The sequence below is a fragment of the Aquarana catesbeiana genome, linkage group LG13 (assembly GCF_042186555.1).
Source record: "Aquarana catesbeiana isolate 2022-GZ linkage group LG13, ASM4218655v1, whole genome shotgun sequence".
Lineage (NCBI taxonomy): Eukaryota > Metazoa > Chordata > Amphibia > Anura > Ranidae > Aquarana > Aquarana catesbeiana.
In genome coordinates, this window is record NC_133336.1 from 226,853,586 (window position 1) to 226,872,880 (window position 19,295).

Below are 19,295 nucleotides of genomic sequence, written 5' to 3' on the forward strand. Positions count from 1 at the left end.
ACAACGGGCCTGTGTTCGTCTTCTTGGTGGCAGCGGGACACTACTAGTGCTTGCCACCTCGCCAGCTTGAACTGCACTTATGGGACTCGCCACGTCACCACGTGATACTGCAGTGCTGGATGTACGACCAGGGTGTACTAGGCCGCTGGTGCTTGCCAGTTCACCAGAAGGAATAGCAGCGCTAGTACTGGTCTGCTCCATACGAGGGACCTGCGGTTCTTGCACATCAAGGACAGAAGAAGAAGAAGTTCGGGGTCTGGTACGCCTGACCTTGGCAGGGACCACAACTCCATCATCAGAGTTATCTATCATGGAGCCGCTGTCCTCTACAGGATTGTATTCTGAGCCTGAATCTGACAGATGAGTGACTTCCTCTTCACTATCTGTCATGCTCAGAAACGTGTAGGCCTCTTCACTAGTGTACCTTCGATTTGCCATTTTGGGCTCTAAATTTAGTGGTACACTAGTGAGACTCGGGTAAAAAAGCTCCTGACTGTTAGCGACTGTATCAAAATGCTACCAACAAAAACTGTTAGCAATCGCAGGGATCAGGCCTGACTCTGCGAACACTGCAGTTATGTGTTTAGTGTTTTGTAAGCGACAGTGATCAATCGATACTGCACTTGGGTGGGCTGGGCAGGGCTGGGCCGAGGGGCAAAACGCAGGTGCTAGCAGGTATCTGGGCTGATCCCGCTAACACTGTTTTTGGGGACCCTAAACTGCTGGGGACTCTAGTATAGAACTGATCGGATCAGATATTGATCCGTTCAGATACTATACCACTAAGGGAGGTGTATGCTGCGTGCGTGGGTGTTAGCGGTACTGGCACTAACCTGACGCTGCCTGGGGCGACGGAGACCTTCTCTGACCCTAAAACTTAACTTATATCACCGCTGGGCGATTAGGGGGTTAAACCTTTATTAGGTAATAAACGGCGGGTGCCCTGAAACTATATTAAACAAACTAACTAACCAGCGTCACCTGTAACACTTATACGGTGATCACTGGTGAAACTAGGGGGCAATCAGGGGGTTAAACCTTTATTCGGTAGTATATGGGGGTCCCTGTCGCTATAAAACACTGTTGGCGAACCTATTTACTTACCTCCCTAATTAGCGTCACCTGTGTCACTAATACAGCGATCAGAAAAACGATTGCTTAGTGACAGTGGGGTGATCAAGGGGTTAACCTTTATTAGGGGGGGTTAGGGGGGTATCCTAGACCTAAAGGGAGCTACCACTAACTGCCCTACCACTTATAACTGTCACAAACTGACACCAATGCAAAAAAAAAACTGCCATTGGTGTCACTGTGACAGGGGGTACAGGGAGGTGATTGGGGGGTGAAATGTGTGCCTAGAGTGTTCTACTGTACGTGTAGTGTTTTGTGCACTTACTTGATGACTTCTCTACTTGGCGCCAGAACAAAAAGACCGGCTCGAGGAGAGATGACATCACTTCCTCTGCCGCTGTTTACATTACAGCAGCAGAGGAAGAATGTCTTTGGCTGGGAGCGATCGTGAGGGGGTGACCACGAATGAATGGCCTCCCCCTCACCTCTCGGATCGGACCCCCCACCCGTGTTAAGCAAGTAACGTACCCATACGTTACTTTGCCTTCCCATGCCATTCTGCCGCAGTATATCTGCGTGAGGCGGTCGGCAAGTGGTTAATGATAATGAACTCAATCTTCAGTTCAGTGTCTTTTTAATTCCCAAACATTGACTTTCTGAATATCTCCCTGTGTGGGGATCCAGATACTAAAGCTATACACACCTGCACTTACAGAAAGCCATGCCAGGGAAAGAATACTCTTTTTGACACCAGTTGTCACCCATCCCACACCATCCATGCGATCCCTGTTGGAAAATTCACTCGGGCCCAAAGGAATTGCTCCTCTGACATGACTTTTAATGAGGAGTGCCAGACTATAACTACAGGACTAGCACAAAGGGGCTCCCCCAAATCAGCTGTTCAGAGAGGATCGGCTAATGCTAGGGTTAAGAGGAGAGAGGATCTACTTTCAGTTAATGCAATAGAAATAAACATCTTTGTATAGGGACAGTTAGGAAGAACAATTGTTTGGCAACATTTGTAACCACTTTCACACAAGAATACCATCAAGTTGTTAATATAATAAAGAAAAATCTCCCCATCCTCTATTCAGACAAAAGTCTCCATAATGTTTTAAAATCAGGGTGCCGTTTTTCCAGTAGACGAGCACCAACTTTGGGCTCCTTGCTGTCACCTAGCTTATTTTCATCTAGAAAATACCAACCCACCTGGCTCTCATATCCAGGCTGTTACCCATGCAATCTAAAAACGTGCAGATACTGCCATGCTAAACTTTGTATTAAATCTTTTAACTCAGCGATCACTGGAGAAAGCTTTGACATTAAGCAATACATTCTTTGTGGAACCAAGTATGTGGTGTATCAAATCTGCTGCTTTTTTTGCAACCTGCAGTATAGTGGATGTAACACACGTGCTTTACTAACAAGAATAGGAGAACATTATTGTGATTCTGTTAATCCAAATGCAAAGAATATTTCAAATGTCTCATATCACTTTAAAGAATGTCATTCTGGTGATCTGTCCTCCTTTAGGTTTACTGGCATTGAAAGAGTGACTCCTATGCCCAGCAGTGGGGATAGGAACAGATGGCTTCTAGGTAGGGAGACATGGTGGATATTTAGGTTACAAACCAGGGTCCCTCAGGGGTTAAACCTCAGATGGGACCTGGATTTACATTTAAGTTGATTCTCTTCTGCACTACCTGCCTCTTCCCTTTTAGCACGATTTCTATTCTGCTACTGGGCATTTTTGCTATTTATTCATTTTTTGTTTTGCCACCTTATTGGACTTTAGACCCCTTTCACACTGAGGTGTTTTTCAGGCACTTTTGGGCTAAAAATAGTGCCTGTAAAGTGCCTGAAAAACGCCTCCCCTGCAGTCCCAGTGTGAGAGCCTGAGTGCTTTCACACTGGGGCGCTGCACTGGCAGGACGTTAAAAAAGTCCTGCAAGCAGCATCTTTGGGGCAGTGGAGGAGCGGTGTATACACCACTCCTCCACCGCTTCTGCCCATTGAAATGAATGGGCACCACTGCCAAAGTACCTGCAAAGTGCTTCGGCAGCTGTGCTACACGGGCACATTTAACTCTTTATTCGGCTGCTACCAGGGGTTAAAAGCGCCCTGCTAGCAGCCGAATAGCACCGATAAAACAACGGCAAATCGACGTTAAAACTAGCGGCGCTTTACTGTCAACGCCTGCCCGCCCCAGTGTGGAAGCAGTCTTAATGTCTTTTTCTAATTATGTAACCAATTATGTTTGTGCTTTTGATTCAATTTGCGTCTGTCCATGTATGGTGTTTCACCTCTCCAAGTAACTTTACCGTATTTTTCGATCCATAAGACACACCTAGGTTTTAGAGGAGGAAAATAAGAAAAAAAAAATATTCTGAACCAGATGTACTAAAATATTTACCAGTGCCCATGAAATTCAGCCTTACCTGTGCCACCTCCACCTTACACAGACTGCCATTCCTTATGGCTCCGCCTGTCACTCAGAAGCCGAAATGGCCACTCGGGCTGCTCTGTCTTCTGTGAGTGACAGGAGGGAGATCACCCAGCGTTCGCAAGAAACAGCCACGCCACTGCCGGCCTGGTATTGTAATTGCCCACATTTACCCTTCTACCAACCTATGTTGGAGAAGTTGTGGAAGCCCGGGGAACATATTGTACATCTGGTGGGACTGTCAAACCCTTACTCAATTTTGGACTATGCTCTCCAAGCTACTTTTTTTCCATCGTACCAACTCCTATACCCCTCTTGCCTCAAATAGTACTATTGGGTATGGACATGGATACCTGGATCCGGTCCTCACACAGAGTCATCTCCCACGTATTCATAGCCACCTGCCTAGCCATTGCAAGAAATTGGAAAGCCCCCCATATCACCTCAAACTCAGAATTAATATTTATTTCGAACAACCATTGCCTCATGGAATATATGTATGCCAAAGCCCACCTACAAATACCTGCCTTCCAAAAACACTAGGACTCTTGGCTCAAACACCCCAAATACATAGCCCTCTCATGATAGCATTACCACACCCCTGAAAGCCTAACACCCTGTCCATACACCACCTACCACCCCTTTTGATAATGCTCTAACTACTCACTAGGGATGAGCCGAACACCTCCTAGTTTGGTTTGCATCCAGAACATGCGAACAGGCAAAAAAATTTGTTTGAACACGCAAACACCGTTAAAGTCTATGGGACACGAACATAAATAATCAAAAGTGCTCATTTTAAAGGCTTATATGCAAGTTATTGTCATAAAAAGTGTTTGGGGACCTGGGTCCTGCCCCAGGGGAAATATTCCTTTAAATTTTGTACATGGGGGTGTCTATAGTATGCCTGTAAAGTGGCACTTTTTTCCGTGTTTAGAATAGTCTGACAGCAAAATTACATTTCTAAAGAGAGAAAAAAGTCATGAAGTAATAGCGGTGACGGCTATAGTGAAATGTCTATGGGAAAAATCAAAAGTGCTAATTTTTAGGGTTAATATGCAAGTTATTGTCATAAAAAGTGTTTTTATTGTCATAAAAAGTGTGTGGAGACCTGGGTCCTGCCCCAGGGGACATGTATCAATGCAAAAATTTTTTTTAAAAATGGCCATTTTTTAGGGAGCAAAATGACATTTCTAAAGGGAAAAAAAGGTCATGACGTAATAGCGGTGTCGGCTATAGTGAATTGTCTATGGGAGAAATCAAAAGTGCTAATTTTAAAGGAACAAAAAGTCTTTACCACCGCTCCAGGCTATTCAGACTCAAGTCTCCTGTCCTCCACTGTGTAAAGGTGAGAGCTCCAGGTGCTGGCAATTGCTAATGCAATTGTATATGTGCAGGAAAAGATCTGGACAGCCGCACTCAGGAATACAAATGAAATCTTCTTTATTCAAAAATGTGGCATAAAATTAGTACATGACCGCTGGAGCAATACAGATTTAGCCGCTAACGCGTTTCATGCTCTCACAGAGCGCTTACTCATCGCTAATCTGTATTGCTCCTGCGGTGTCATGTACTAATTTTATGCCACATTTTTGAATAAAGAAGATTCCATTTGTATTCCCGAGTGCGGCTGTCCAGATCTTTTCCTGCACGTATACAATTGCTAATTTTAAGGGTTAATATGCAAGTTATTGTCATAAAAAGTTTTAAAAACTGCAGTTTTTTCGGGAACAGTGATTTTAATAATGCTTAAAGTGAAACAATAAAAGTGTAATATTCCTTTAAATTTCGTAAAGAGGCGCATGTTTCCCGTATTTAGAACAGTCTGGCAGCAAAATGACATTTGTAAAGGAAAAAAAGTAATTTAAAACTACTAGCGGCTATAATGAATTGTCGGTCCGACACTACACATAAAAGTTCATTGATAAAAACGGCAAAATTTAAAAAAAAAAAAAAAAAAAATGCGTGGGGGTCCCCCTAAATTACATACCAGGCCCTTCAGGTCTGGTATGGATATAAAGGGGAACCCCGTGCCAAAATTTTAAAAAATGGCGTGGGGGTCCCCCTAAATTCCATACCAAGCCCTTCAGGTCTGGTATGGATATTAAAAGGAAACCCCGTCCCAAAATTTTTAAAAAAATGGCGTGGGGGTCCCCCTCAAAATCCATTCTAGACCCTTCAGGTCTAGAATGGATTTTAAGGGGAAACCCGCGCCAAAATAAAAAACAAATGGCGTGGGGTCCCCCAAAAATCCATACCAGACCCTTATCAGAGCACGCAACCTGGTAGGCTGCAGGAAAAGAGGAAGGGACGAGAGAGCGCCCCCCCTCCTGAACAGTACCAGGCCAAATGCCCTAAACATTGGGAGGGTGCTTTGGGGTAGCCCCCCAAAGCACCTGGTCCCGATGTTGATGGGGAGAAGGGCCTCATCCCCACAACCCTTGCCTGGTGGTTGTGGGGGTCTGTGGGTGGGGGGCTTATCGGAATCTGGATGCCCCCTTTAACAAGGGGACAGCCAGATCCCGGCCCCCCTGTGTGAATTGGTAATGGGGTACAAATTTACCCCTATCATTTCACAAAAAAAGTGTCAAAAAGGTTAAAAAACACAAGAGATGGTTTTTGACAAGTCCTTTATTAATTTCTTCTTCTTTACGCTTCTTCTTCCATCTTTTTTCTTCTTGTCTTTTTTCGGTGTTCTTCCTCCATCTTCTACTTCTTTTCCATCTTCTTCTTCCTCCGCTCTTCTAGTCCCGCATCTTCCTCCTGCTTCTTCTCCGCCTTGTCTGCACGATCCGCCTCAGTGGGAGTCTTCCGCCATGTGACGCTTCATTCTTCTGACACTTCTTATATAATGGAGGGCGGCGCCACCCGGTGACCCCACCCTCCTCTGACGTACGGGGACTTTACAGGGACTTCCCTATGGCTTTCCCCGTGTTGTCAGAGGGCCCTCCGTTATATAAGAAGTGTCAGAATAACTGAAGCGTCACACGTTGGAAGACTCCCACTGAGGCGGATCGTGCAGACGGAGTGGAGAAGAAGCTGGAGAAAGATGCGGGACAAGAAGAGCGGAGGAAGAAGAAGATGGAGAAGAAGAGGATGGCGAAGAGGAAGAGGGAGGAAGAAGAAGAACACCGAAGGAAAATCAGAAGAAAGAAGAAATTAATAAAGGACTTGTCTAAAACTGTCTCGTGTTTTTTAACCTTTTTGACACTTTTTTTTGTGAAATGGTAGGGGTACATTTGTACCCCATTACCAATTCACACAGGGGGGTGGGATCTGGGGGTCCCCTTGCTAAAGGGGGCTTCCAGATTCCGATAAGCCCCCCGCCCGCAGACCCCCACAACCACCAGGCAAGGGTTGTGGGGATGAGGCCCTTCACCCCATCAATGTGAGGACAAGGTGCTTTGGGGGGCTACCCCAAAGAACCTTTCCAATGTTGAGGGCATGTGGCCTGGTACAGTTCAGGAGGGGGGGCACTCTCTTGTCCCCCCTATTTTCCTGCAGCTTACCAGGTTGTGTACTCGGATAAGCGTCTGGTATGAATTTTTGGGGGGACCCCACACCATTTTTTTAAAAATTTTGGCCCGGGGTTCCCCTTAATATCTATACCAGACCTGAAGGGTATGGAATTTAGGGGGACCCCCATGCTTTTTTTTTTGGTTCGGGGTTTCCCTGTGGGAGAATCCCATGCGGTTTTTGTCAATGAACTTTTATGTGTATTGTCGGACCGACAATTCATTATAACCGCGAGTAGTTTTAAATGACTTTTTTTCCCTTTACAAATGTCATTTTGCTGTTTGATTGTTGTAAATACGGGAAACATGCGCCCCTTTACAGGCATACTATAGACACCCCCCAGGTACGAAATTTAAATGAATATTACACTTTTATTGTTTCACTTTAAGCATTATTAAAATCACTGCTCCTGAAAAAATGGCCGTTTTTAAAACTTTTTTTTACATTGATCCATGTCCCTTGGGGCAGGACCCAGGTCCCCAAACACTTTTTATGACAATAACTTGCATATTAACCCCTAAAATTAGCACTTTTGATTTCTCTCATATACAATTCACTATAACCGACACCGCTATTACTTCATGACCTTTTTTCCCCTTTAGAAATGTCATTTTGCTCCCGAAAAAACGGCCGTTTTTAAAAAAAAATTTTTGCATTGATACATGTCCCCTGGGGCAGGACCCAGGTCCCCAAACACTTTTTATGACAATAACTTGCATATTAACCCCTAAAATTAGCTCTTTTGATTTCTCCCATAGACAATTCACTATAGCCGACACCGCTATTACTTCATGACTTTTTTTCCCTTTAGAAATGTAATTTTGCTGTCAGACTATTCTAAACATGGAAAAAAGTGCCACTTTACAGGCATACTATAGACACCCCCCAGGTACGAAATTTAAATGAATATTTCACTTTTATTGTTTCACTTTAAGCATTATTAAAATCACTGCTCCCGAAAAAACGGCCGTTTTTAAAACTTTTTTTGCATTGATCCATGTCCCCTGGGGCAGGACCCAGGTCCCCAAACACTTTTTATGACAACACCATGCATATAAGCTTTTAAAATTAGCACTTTTGATTTCTCCCATAGACTTTTAAAGGGTGTTCCGTGGCTTTCGAATTTGCCGCGAACACCCCAAATTGTTTGCTGTTCGGCGAACTGGCGAACAGCCAATGTTCGAGTCGAACTTATGTTCGACCCGAACATAAAGCCCATCCCTACTACTCACTGCATATTAACTGTGAATGTTTATATCTACTAAGCACACCCTAGAAATCTCTAAATGCATTCTAATGATCTGTGTACACCCTTTGTTGATACATTATCCTGCTCTTTAACTGATTGTTCATTTGACAATCGACTGTCCAGCTTTGTTCTTTGTAATTTGAAAAGCTTATAATAAAATTAGGTTTAAAAAAAGTAAAACAAGCATAAAAAATGCCTTTTTTATTTTCTTGCCACATTTTCCAAAAACTTGTAGAAAAAAAATTACATTTTCAAAAGACTCAATATGTCTCATAGAATATATGCTGGGGTGTTTATTTTCCAAAATGGGGTCATTTTGTGAGCATCTCAATTCTCCTGGTGCTCCAGGGCCTTTAAAGTTGTAATAGGTGTTCAAGAAATTAGATGTGTAATTTATGTCCCTAGAACACCTGACGGTGCTCCGTGCATGTTGGGCCATACCTTGGAATGTCTACTTTCCAAAAAGGTGTTATTTGGGGGTATTTGTACTTTCCTGGCTTGTTATGGTCCGTACACACGATCCGAATATCGTACGAAAACGGTCGTCCGAGGAAGGATCGTTCGATATTCGGATCGTGTGTACACTACTTTCGACAGCCGATCACGACCGTTCATCCGATATTATTCGATCGGACATACCCGAAAATTTTCCTTGTATGATTCCAGATCGTACGATTTTCGTTTAGTCAGTATAGTTGTTGTCCGAAAATACAATACAAATACATTACAACACATGACATCACTTTCGATTTTTGTTGTCTGTCGTACGAGAATTTTCATGACTTTATTTAGCTATTCAATTTCTACTTGCGACTATTAAGCGAAAACGGTCATACAATCGGTCGTACGATATTCGGATCGTGTGTACGGGCCATTAGTGTCTCAAGAAATGATAGGCCACCAGTAAATCAGGTGTGATCAATTTTCAGTGATTGGCACCAATGTAGACTCTATAACCTTCACAAAAATCAAGTATTATCCACTGAATTGGGTTATTGTTACCAAAGATATGTAGTAGTATACATCTTTATCAAAATGTATTAATAAAAATTTGCAAAATGTTATACCATAAAGAAAAATGCATTTTGTTACAAAATTGTTGGTCTTTTTTTTATTTATAGTGCAAAAAATAGAAACCCAGTTTTGATTAACCACTTGTCATCCGCGCTATAGCCAAAAGACGGCTATAGCACAGACTTAGTTTGCCGGGAGGGCGTCCCTGGATCAGCGAGTCTATGAGACTCGGCTGATCACAGATCGGAGTAAAGGGTCGATCCCGACCCCTTAACACATGATCAGCTGTCAGCCACTGAAAGCTGATCATGTGATGTAAACAGAGCCAGGGATCGGCTATTTTTTCTCCTCACTCGTAGTGTGAGGGAAAAAAAGCCGATCACCGGTTGCTGCGAGAGGGACATCGGTCCCGATCGTGGAGAGCCACCAGTGTCACCTACCAGTGCCCACCAGCACCACCTACAAGTGCCCACAGTGCTGCCTATCAGTGCCCACAGTGCCGCCTATCAGTGCCCACAGTGCCGCCTATCAGTGCCCACAGTGCCGCCTATCAGTGCCCACAGTTTTGCCTATAAATCACCAATCAGTGCGTCATTACCAGTGCTGCCTATCAATACCACCTACCAGTGCCGATCAGTGCCACCTATCAGTGCCCATCAGTGCCACCTATCGGTGCCCATCAGTGACATCTATCAGTACCACCCATCAGGGCCCATTAGTGCTGTCTTATCAGTGCCCATCAGTGTCGTCTTATCTGTGCCTATCAGTGTCGCCATATCAGTGCCCAGATTCTATGGAAGCAGATTGTAGATTTCCTCCATGATGACACGGTCCCCTCTGACCCTCGACCCCAAACAATGCCTCCTGGGGATAGTCCTGACCCCGTGATAGACAAATTCACTAAAACATTCCTGTATGAAACACTGTTTTCTGCCAGGAAAATTATAGCCAGACAGTGGATGAGACCCATTCCCCCCAGCTTCAATGACTGGAAAATAGATATAAATAACACACTTCCCTACAAGAAATTCATATACATCAACAGAGGTTGTCCAGACAAGTACAACAAAATTTGGTATAGGTGGCTTGCGTCTACGGACACATGCACTGGAGGTTCGTAAAGCCACAACCCTTCCCAACGAGGAATCTCATGAATAGTATAGACAGAAGGTTTTCCACCCAATTTATAGTCGCTGAGTTCATTGTTTAATCTGTATGAATTCCTGCCATGTTGTGTTTACTGTTCATAAGCCATATATCTTTGTTATATGCATTTCCCCAGTATTGCCTTATAACCTGCAGAAATATGTAAACTGTAAATTGTTTCAATAAAACTTAAAAAAAAAAAAGTGACACCATTGTACTTTGGGATTTCCTTTGAACATCATGGTGGAGGATTTGATCTTATGGTGTGGAGAAATTTTATTATTACCGTTCTTTATTTGGACCTTTTTTAAATTTGCACTAATATTGCTGCACTAGTTTTATATATGCTGATTATAAATTCTCTTCATTAGTTATCAGTGAAATAATCTCCATACCATTGTTATATATACACTTATAGGGAGTTTTGTGCTGAGTCTCACTTTTATTGTTATATTTTCACATTTATATTGTGTGAATGTTATATACTAGTGCTGCAGTCTTCCATATTATACTAGATGTGATAATTCCACCAATAGGGATCAGATATAACAATTACATTCACTATAAAAATACTTTCATACATGTGAGCAAGGGCAGATCTCCTGCAACCTTTTCACAGATACTTCAATCTATATAACATATAATGTACAAAAATAAACAAACATGAAGAGAGTTAAAGCTATCTTAAAAAATTTCAAACCTCAAGAGAAAGTTTAAAAAAGGTGAAAAAGCGGATTTCCTACAAGCCATTCACCACTACTCCCATCTCCAATCACCATACAGTGACTTGTGTAGTAACAGAAATAAGAAGTCCCAGAGAATCATCCAGATGGTTTAAATCAATCCTGATCAGCTGCCACCTCTTTGCAGCAACTTCAATCAACCTCCCCTACACCAATGAGCAAACAGGTCACTTACCAAAAGGTTTGTCCCCACAAGCAAGGCCCAGACACGCTTGTTTATATCCTTCCAGCAGCGCCACTCCACTTAGGCTTCCGATGAGAACAGACTGTGCCATGGAATGTCAGACCTCCAGGTAGTATCTCCAATATCACCCGAGGTATCCAGACAATGGCCGCAATCACATCACATAGAAAAAAGCCTCCATAGTGCATAATCCTTAAATATATATAGAATCACAGATTGTACACTTCCATCATATACACGAGCAGTATCCAGGCAGTGACATGGAGGCTTTTTATTTTCTACGTAATGTGATTGCGGCCATTGTCTGGACACCTTGGGTGATATTGTATTTTTGTACATTATATGTTATACAGACTGAAGTAGCTGTGAATAGGTTGGAGGGGATCTGCCCTTACTCACATGTATGAAAGAGTATTTCATTTTTATTATTGATCACTATTGGTGGAGTTATCACATCTACATTAGAAGTGTTGGTATTCGGACACATTGTAGGTTGTAGATTTCTCATTTGTCTCATCACACATTTTATCACTAAGAGTAGGGCTCTATACATAGAATTATATTATACTATTTGTACTTCTATATCAGACTTCCTGCTGGCGGCTGGTTTTCATTCATTAGATTTTCACAAAGTTGTTCATGTTTTTAGTGCAGATATTAAATGTTTTACATTTTAATGTCCAGCTTTAGAGAACTGTCTGATATTGGTGATATATAGAGACAACCAGGAGATGAAATATATCTCCATTATTATTATCTGATTTATGTAGTTTATACATACACTATATTACCAAAAGTATTGGGACACCTGCCTTTACAAGCACATGAACTTTAATGGCATCCCAGTCTTAAGCCTCGTACACACGACAGGATTTTCTGATGACCATTCGTCCATTGTTTGTGGCATGCTAGTCTCATATCGAAAGTGAAGAGGTTACTCTCCATACGAAAATTCGCATCCAACAGAATAGAACTTCAGAGGTGATTTAATGTGTTGCATAGTTTCGTATGTAATTTTTTCGTTTCTGAGCATGCGTAGTCTTACATAGTTACATAGTAGGTGAGGTTGAAAAAAGACACAAGTCCATCAAGTCCAATCTATGTGTGATTTTGTGTCAGTATTACATTGTATATCCCTGTATGTTGTGGTCATTTAGGTGCTTATCTAATAGTTTCTTGAAGCTATCGATGCTCCCCGCTGAGACCACCGCCCTTGGAAGGGAATTCCACATCCTTGCTGCTCTTACAGTAAAGAACCCGCTGAATACGGGGATAACGGGGTTATGACAGCTAGCTGCTGCCATAACAACAATACCCTCCTTCAAACAGCCCCCGTAAAACTGCGGCGGGCGGTCCGTAAGTGGTTACAAAAAGAAAATAGACCAGTTTTGTGGCGCTTTCAAAGCGTTCGGAAGCGCGGCCCATTCATTTCAATGGGTAGGGGCATTTTGGGAGCACTATTTATGATGCTCATAACCCGCCCCAAAAATGCTGCTTGCAGGACTTTTTCTAACGTCCCACAAGCACACCGCCCCAGTGTGAAAGCACTCATACAAATAAATGGGAGGCAGTTTTCAGGTGCTATTTCTAGTGCTAAAATGTCTGAAAACTGCCTCAGTGTGAAAGAGGTCTAAACAGAAATACCAGAGATTCATACAGATAGTTTAAATCAATGCTGATCAACTTCCACCTCTTTGCAGCAACTTCAATAATCCTCCCCCACATCGGTGAGCAAACAGGTCACTTACCAAAAGGTTTGTCCCCACAAGCAAGAAGTTACTCACCATACAAAAATTCTCATCCGACAGAATACAACTTCAGAAGTGATGTAATGTGTTGGATAGTTTTGTATGTATTCTTTTGTTTCTTAGCATGCGTAGTCTTACTCTTACAATTTATTATGGGTGAAAACTGTACTGATTAACCAAAAATCAGATGCTGAGTTCACATATAATAAAAATTTCATAGTCTGCACATCGAGCTTTTGTCGGACGAAAAATCGGCTGTCAAAAGCACCATACTAATGATCATGTTGGATTAGAAGGCCTGGCTTGCAGTATCCTCTCTAAATAATACCAAAGGTGTTCTATCTGGTTGAGGTCAGGACTCTTTGCAGGCAAAACAAGTTCCTCCACCCCAAACTCGCTCATCTATGTCTTTATGGACCTTGCTTTGTGCACTGGTCAAAATCATTTGGTGGAGGGGGGATTATGATGTGGGGGTGTTTTTTAGGGGTTGGGTTTGGCTCCTTAGTTCCAGTGAAGGTAACTCTTAAGGCGCCAGCATACCAAGACATTTTGGACAATTTCATGCTCCCAACTTTGTGGGAACAGTTTGGGGATGGCCCCTTCCTGTTCCAACATGACTGCGCACCAGTGCACAAAGCAAGATCCATAAAAACATGGATGAGTGAGTTTGGGGTGGAGGAACTTGACTGGCCTGCACAGAGTCCTGGCCTCAACCCGATAGGACACATTTGGGATGAATTAGAGCAGATACTGTGAGCCAGGCTTTCTCATCCAACATCAGTGCCTGACCTCACAAATGTGCTTCTGGAAGAAAGGTCAAACATTCCCATGGACACACTTCTAAACCTTGTGGACAGTCTTCCCAGAAGAAATGAAGCTGTTATAGCTGAAAAGGGTGGGCCAACTCAATATTGAACCCTATGGACTAAGACTGGGATGCCATTAAAGTTCATGTGTGTGTAAAGCAGGTGTCCCAATACTTTTGGTAATACAGTGTAATAGTCCAGTATTGAATATTTAGGCTTCATGCACACTGACTGAATACATTGCTACTACTACAGGAGTTTTGTGTTCTGCCTGTAGACGCAGCTCCATGTTCTCCTATGTCTACATACACATTGGGACGATTACAAACATATTTTGAGCTCAACGTTTAGAAGCAGGAAAAAAAAAACCTTCTGATTCGTGTTTCTGATTGGAGCTTTCTGGCAGAAAAAAAATGCAAAACTCTCCTAAGCTCGTCTAAACTTTTTACAATAAACTCTCTATATGAATGTTTTTTCTGCCAAGGGATCTGACATTTTTTTAAGCCCAGTGTGCATGGAGCCTTATAGAGTCTAAAGATGGAATTTGATGACATTATCATATTTCTATATTATTTATGTGGTTTAGATATTAAACTGTCCAAAAATATTATTGTCTCAGTCAGTCCTGTTATACTCACTGTAATTCCTCTATCCGGCTTGTTGTCAGAGCTTCCATCAGATCCCTGAAATGAGGACCCTCCAGCTTGTTAGAAGCCAGGTCCAGTGTCCTCAGTGTCTGGTTATTTCTTATTCCAGATGCCAGGTGGGGGCAGGAACTGTCTGCCAGGTGATTAGAGGACAATCTGTAGAAGAAGAGAAGAATGTTACCAGAAGAAAATTAATTTCTCCACCAGGAATGAATGTAACTATTCTCTACATGAATGGAACTCATTTCTCTTCATTGGAATCATTAATATTAGATAACTTTATAAAACACAATCGATTCTTTGTGGATCCCAATTACTAAATGTGACATGAAAAGTGGATGAGGTGGTGTGATCCATTCATTATTCCTGTATGAGGATTGGACCATACACACTCACACTGACCTCTAGGCTTTCACCTCCAACCTTCTGCTAAGTCTTGGATTCAGTTGTGTGGATTCACTTTGATGGACACAGAAGTCTCACTCATGTGGTGGAAACTTCATTGACTAAAAGTGACACCATTGTACTTTGGGATTTCCTTTGAACACCCTGGTGGAGGATTTGATCTTATGGTGTGGAGAAGATTTTATTATTACTGTTCTTTATTTGGACATTTTTTTTAAAATTCAAACTAATATTGCTGCACTAATTTTATATATGCTGATTATAAATTCTCCATTAGTTATCAGTCAAATATTCTCCATACCATTGTTATATATACACTTATAGGGAGTTTTGTGATGAGGAGTCTCACTTTTATTGTTATATTTTCACATTTATATTGTGTGAATGTTATATACTAGTGCTGCAGTCTTCCATATTATACTAGATGTGATAATTCCACCAATAGGGATCAGATATAACAATTACATTCACTATAAAAATACACTTTCATACATGTGAGCAAGGGCAGATCTCCTGCAACCTTTTCACAGATACTTCAATCTATATAACATATAATGTACAAAAATAAAACAAACATGAAGAGAGTTAAAGCTATCTTAAAAAATTTCAAACCTCAAGAGAAAGTTTATAAAGGTGAAAAAGCGGATTTCCTACAAGCCATTCACCACTACTTCCATCTCCAATCACCATACAGTGACTTGTGTAGTAACAGAAATAAGAAGTCCCAGAGAATCATCCAGATGGTTTAAATCAATCCTGATCAGCTGCCACCTCTTTGCAGCAACTTCAATCAACCTCCCCCACACCAGTGAGCAAACAGGTCACTTACCAAAAGGTTTGTCCCCACAAGCAAGGCCCAGACACGCTTGTTTATATCCTTCCAGCAGCGCCACTCCACTTAGGCTTCCAATGAGAACAGACTGTGCCATGGAATGTCAGACCTCCAGGTAGTATCTCCAATATCACCCGAGGTATCCAGACAATGGCCGCAATCACATCACATAGAAAAGAAAAAGCCTTCATAGTGCATAATCCTTAAATATATATAGAATCACAGATTGTACACTTCCATCATATACACGAGTATACACAGAACTCAGAACACACACCTCTCCAGACTGCAGCCGTGTATGATGGAGTCCAGGCAGTGACATGGAGGCTTTTTATTTTCTACGTAATGTGATTGCGGCCATTGTCTGGACACCTTGGGTGATATTGTATTTTTGTACATTATATGTTATACAGACTGAAGTAGCTGTGAATAGGTTGGAGGGGATCTGCCCTTACTCACATGTATGAAAGAGTATTTCATTTTTATTATTGATCACTATTGGTGGAGTTATCACATCTACAGTAGAAGTGTTGGTATTCGGACACATTGTAGGTTGTAGATTTCTCATTTGTCTCATCACACATTTTATCACTAAGAGTAGGGCTCTATACATAGAATTATATTATACGATTTGTACTTTTATATCAGACTTCCTGCTGGCGGCTGGTTTTCATTCATTAGATTTTCACAAAGTTGTTCATGTTTTTAGTGCAGATATTAAATGTTTTACATTTTAATGTCCAGCTTTAGAGAACTGTCTGATATTGGTGATATATAGAGACAACCAGGAGATGAAATATATCTCCATTATTATTATCTGATTTATGTAGTTTATACATACACTATATTACCAAAAGTATTGGGACACCTGCCTTTACAAGCACATGAACTTTAATGGCATCCCAGTCTTAAGCCTCGTACACACGACAGGATTTTCTGATGACCATTCGTCCATTGTTTGTGGCATGCTAGTCTCATATCGAAAGTGAAGAGGTTACTCTCCATACGAAAATGCGCATCCAACAGAATAGAACTTCAGGAGGTGATTTAATGTGTTGCATAGTTTCGTATGTAATTTTTTCGTTTCTGAGCATGCGTAGTCTTACATAGTTACATAGTAGGTGAGGTTGAAAAAAGACACAAGTCCATCAAGTCCAATCTATGTGTGATTTTGTGTCAGTATTACATTGTATATCCCTGTATGTTGTGGTCATTTAGGTGCTTATCTAATAGTTTCTTGAAGCTATCGATGCTCCCCGCTGAGACCACCGCCTGTGGAAGGGAATTCCACATCCTTGCTGCTCTTACAGTAAAGAACCCTCTACTTAGTTTAAGCTTAAACCTCTTTTCTTCTAATTTTAATGAGTGGCCACGAGTCCTGTTAAACTCTGTTCTGTGAAAAAGTTTTATCCCTATTGTGGGGTCACCAGTACGGTATTTGTATATTGAAATCATATCCCCTCTCAAGCGTCTCTTCTCCAGAGAGAATAAGTTCAGTGCTCGCAACCTTTCCTCATAACTAAGATCCTCCAGACCCTTTATTAGCTATGTTGCCCTTCTTTGTACTCGCTCCATTTCCAGTACATCCTTCCTGAGGACTGGTGCCCAGAACTGGACAGCATACTCCAGGTGCGGCTGGACCAGAGCCTTGTAGAGTGGGAGAATGATCGTTGTATCTCTGGAGTTGATACCCCTTTTAATGCATGCCAATATTCTGTTTGCTTTGTTAGCAGCAGCTTGGCATTGCATGCCATTGCTGAGCCTATCATCTACTAGGACCCCCAGGTCCTTTTTCATCCTAGATTCCCCCAGAGGTTCTCCCCCCAGTGTATAGATTGCATTCATATTTTTGCCACCCAAATGCATTATTTTAAATTTTTCTACATTAAACCTCATTTGCCATGTAGTCGCCCACCCCATTAATTTGGTCAGGTCTTTTTGCAAGGTTTCCACATCATGCGGAGAAGTTATTGCCCTGCTTTGCTTAGTATCGTCTGCAAATACAGAGATTGAACTGTTTATCCCATCCTCCAGATCGTTTATAAACAAATTAAATAGCTTTGGTCCCAGCACAGAACCCTGGGGGACCCCACTACCCACCCCTGACAATTCCGAGTACTCCCCATTTATCACCACCCTCTGAACTCGTCCTTGTAGCCAGTTTTCAATCCATGTACTCACCCTATGGTCCATGCCAATGGACCTTATTTTGTACTGTAAACATTTATGGGGAACTGTGTCAAATGCTTTTGCAAAATCCAGATACACCATGTCTACGGGCCTTCCTTTATCTAGATCGCAACTCACCTCCTCATAGAAGGTTAGTAGATTGGTTTGGCAAGAACGATTCTTCATGAATCCATGCTGATTACTGCTAATGATACCGTTCTTATTACTAAAATCTTGTATATAGTCCCTTATCATCCCCTCCAAGAGTTTACATACTATTGATGTTAGGCTAACTGGTCTGTAATTCCCAGGGATGTATTTTGGGCCCTTTTTAAATATTGGTGCTACATTGGCTTTTCTCCAATCAGCTGGTACCATTCCAGTCAGTAGACTGTCTGTAAAAATTAGGAACAACGGTCTGGCAATCACTTGACTGAATTCCCTAAGTACCCTCGGATGCTCTTACGATTTTTTTCGGACAAAAACCGTACTTATTTAAAAAAAAATCAGACGCTAAGTTCACGTACAATAAAAATTTTAAAGTCTGCACATGCAGCTTTTGTCTAACGAAAAATCGAAATCGGCTGTCAAAAGCACCATAATAACGATCCAAAAATCGGCAGATCATTCATTTGGATGAAGCTTCTATTTTTCGTATCGTGCGTATGGGCCTTTAGTCCGTAGGGTTCAATATTGAGTTGGCCCATCCTTTTTAGCTATAACAGCTTCATCTCTTCTGGGAAGGCTGTCCACAAGGTTTAGGAGTGTGTCTATGGGAATGTTTGACCATTCTTCCAGAAGCACATTTGTGAGGTCAGGCACTGATGTTGGATGAGAAGGCCTGGCTCGCAGTCTTCGCTTAAATTCATCCCAAGTGTGTTCTATATCGGGTTGAGGTCAGGACTCAATCAATTTCCTCCACCCCAAACTCGCTCATCTATGTCTTTATAGACCATGCTTTGTGCACTGCCCCAAATCATTTGGTGAAGGGGGATTATTAGTGGATAATTTTTATTATTTATTCATTTTTTAATTGATTTATTTTTGGTGTGCGCACAAGTATCCATTACCCTTTATATCATTATGGTGTGGGGTTGTTTTTCAGGGGTTGGGCTCAGCCTCTTAGTTCCAGTGAAGGGAACTTTTAAGGCGTCAGCATTCCGAGACATTTTGGACAATTTCCTGCTCCCAACTTTGTGGGAACAGTTTGGGGATGGCCACTTCCTGTTCTAACATGACTGCACACCAGTGCACAAAGCAAGGTCCATAAAGACATGGATGAGAGAGTTTGGGGTGGAGGAACTTGTCTAGTCTGCACAGAG

At 42.0% G+C, this 19,295-nt stretch overlaps 1 protein-coding gene across 1 annotated transcript in view; it reads right to left on the reverse strand.

Annotated features, from left to right (window-relative positions):
- LOC141116679 (NACHT, LRR and PYD domains-containing protein 12-like) overlaps nucleotides 1–19,295 on the reverse strand; it is a 329,149-nt gene that overhangs the window by 11,814 nt on the left and 298,040 nt on the right. Inside the window, exon 13 of the mRNA XM_073609070.1 lies at nucleotides 14,559–14,723. Coding sequence (XP_073465171.1) covers nucleotides 14,559–14,723 — 165 coding nt within the window. The remainder of the gene's footprint in view (nucleotides 1–14,558; nucleotides 14,724–19,295) is intronic.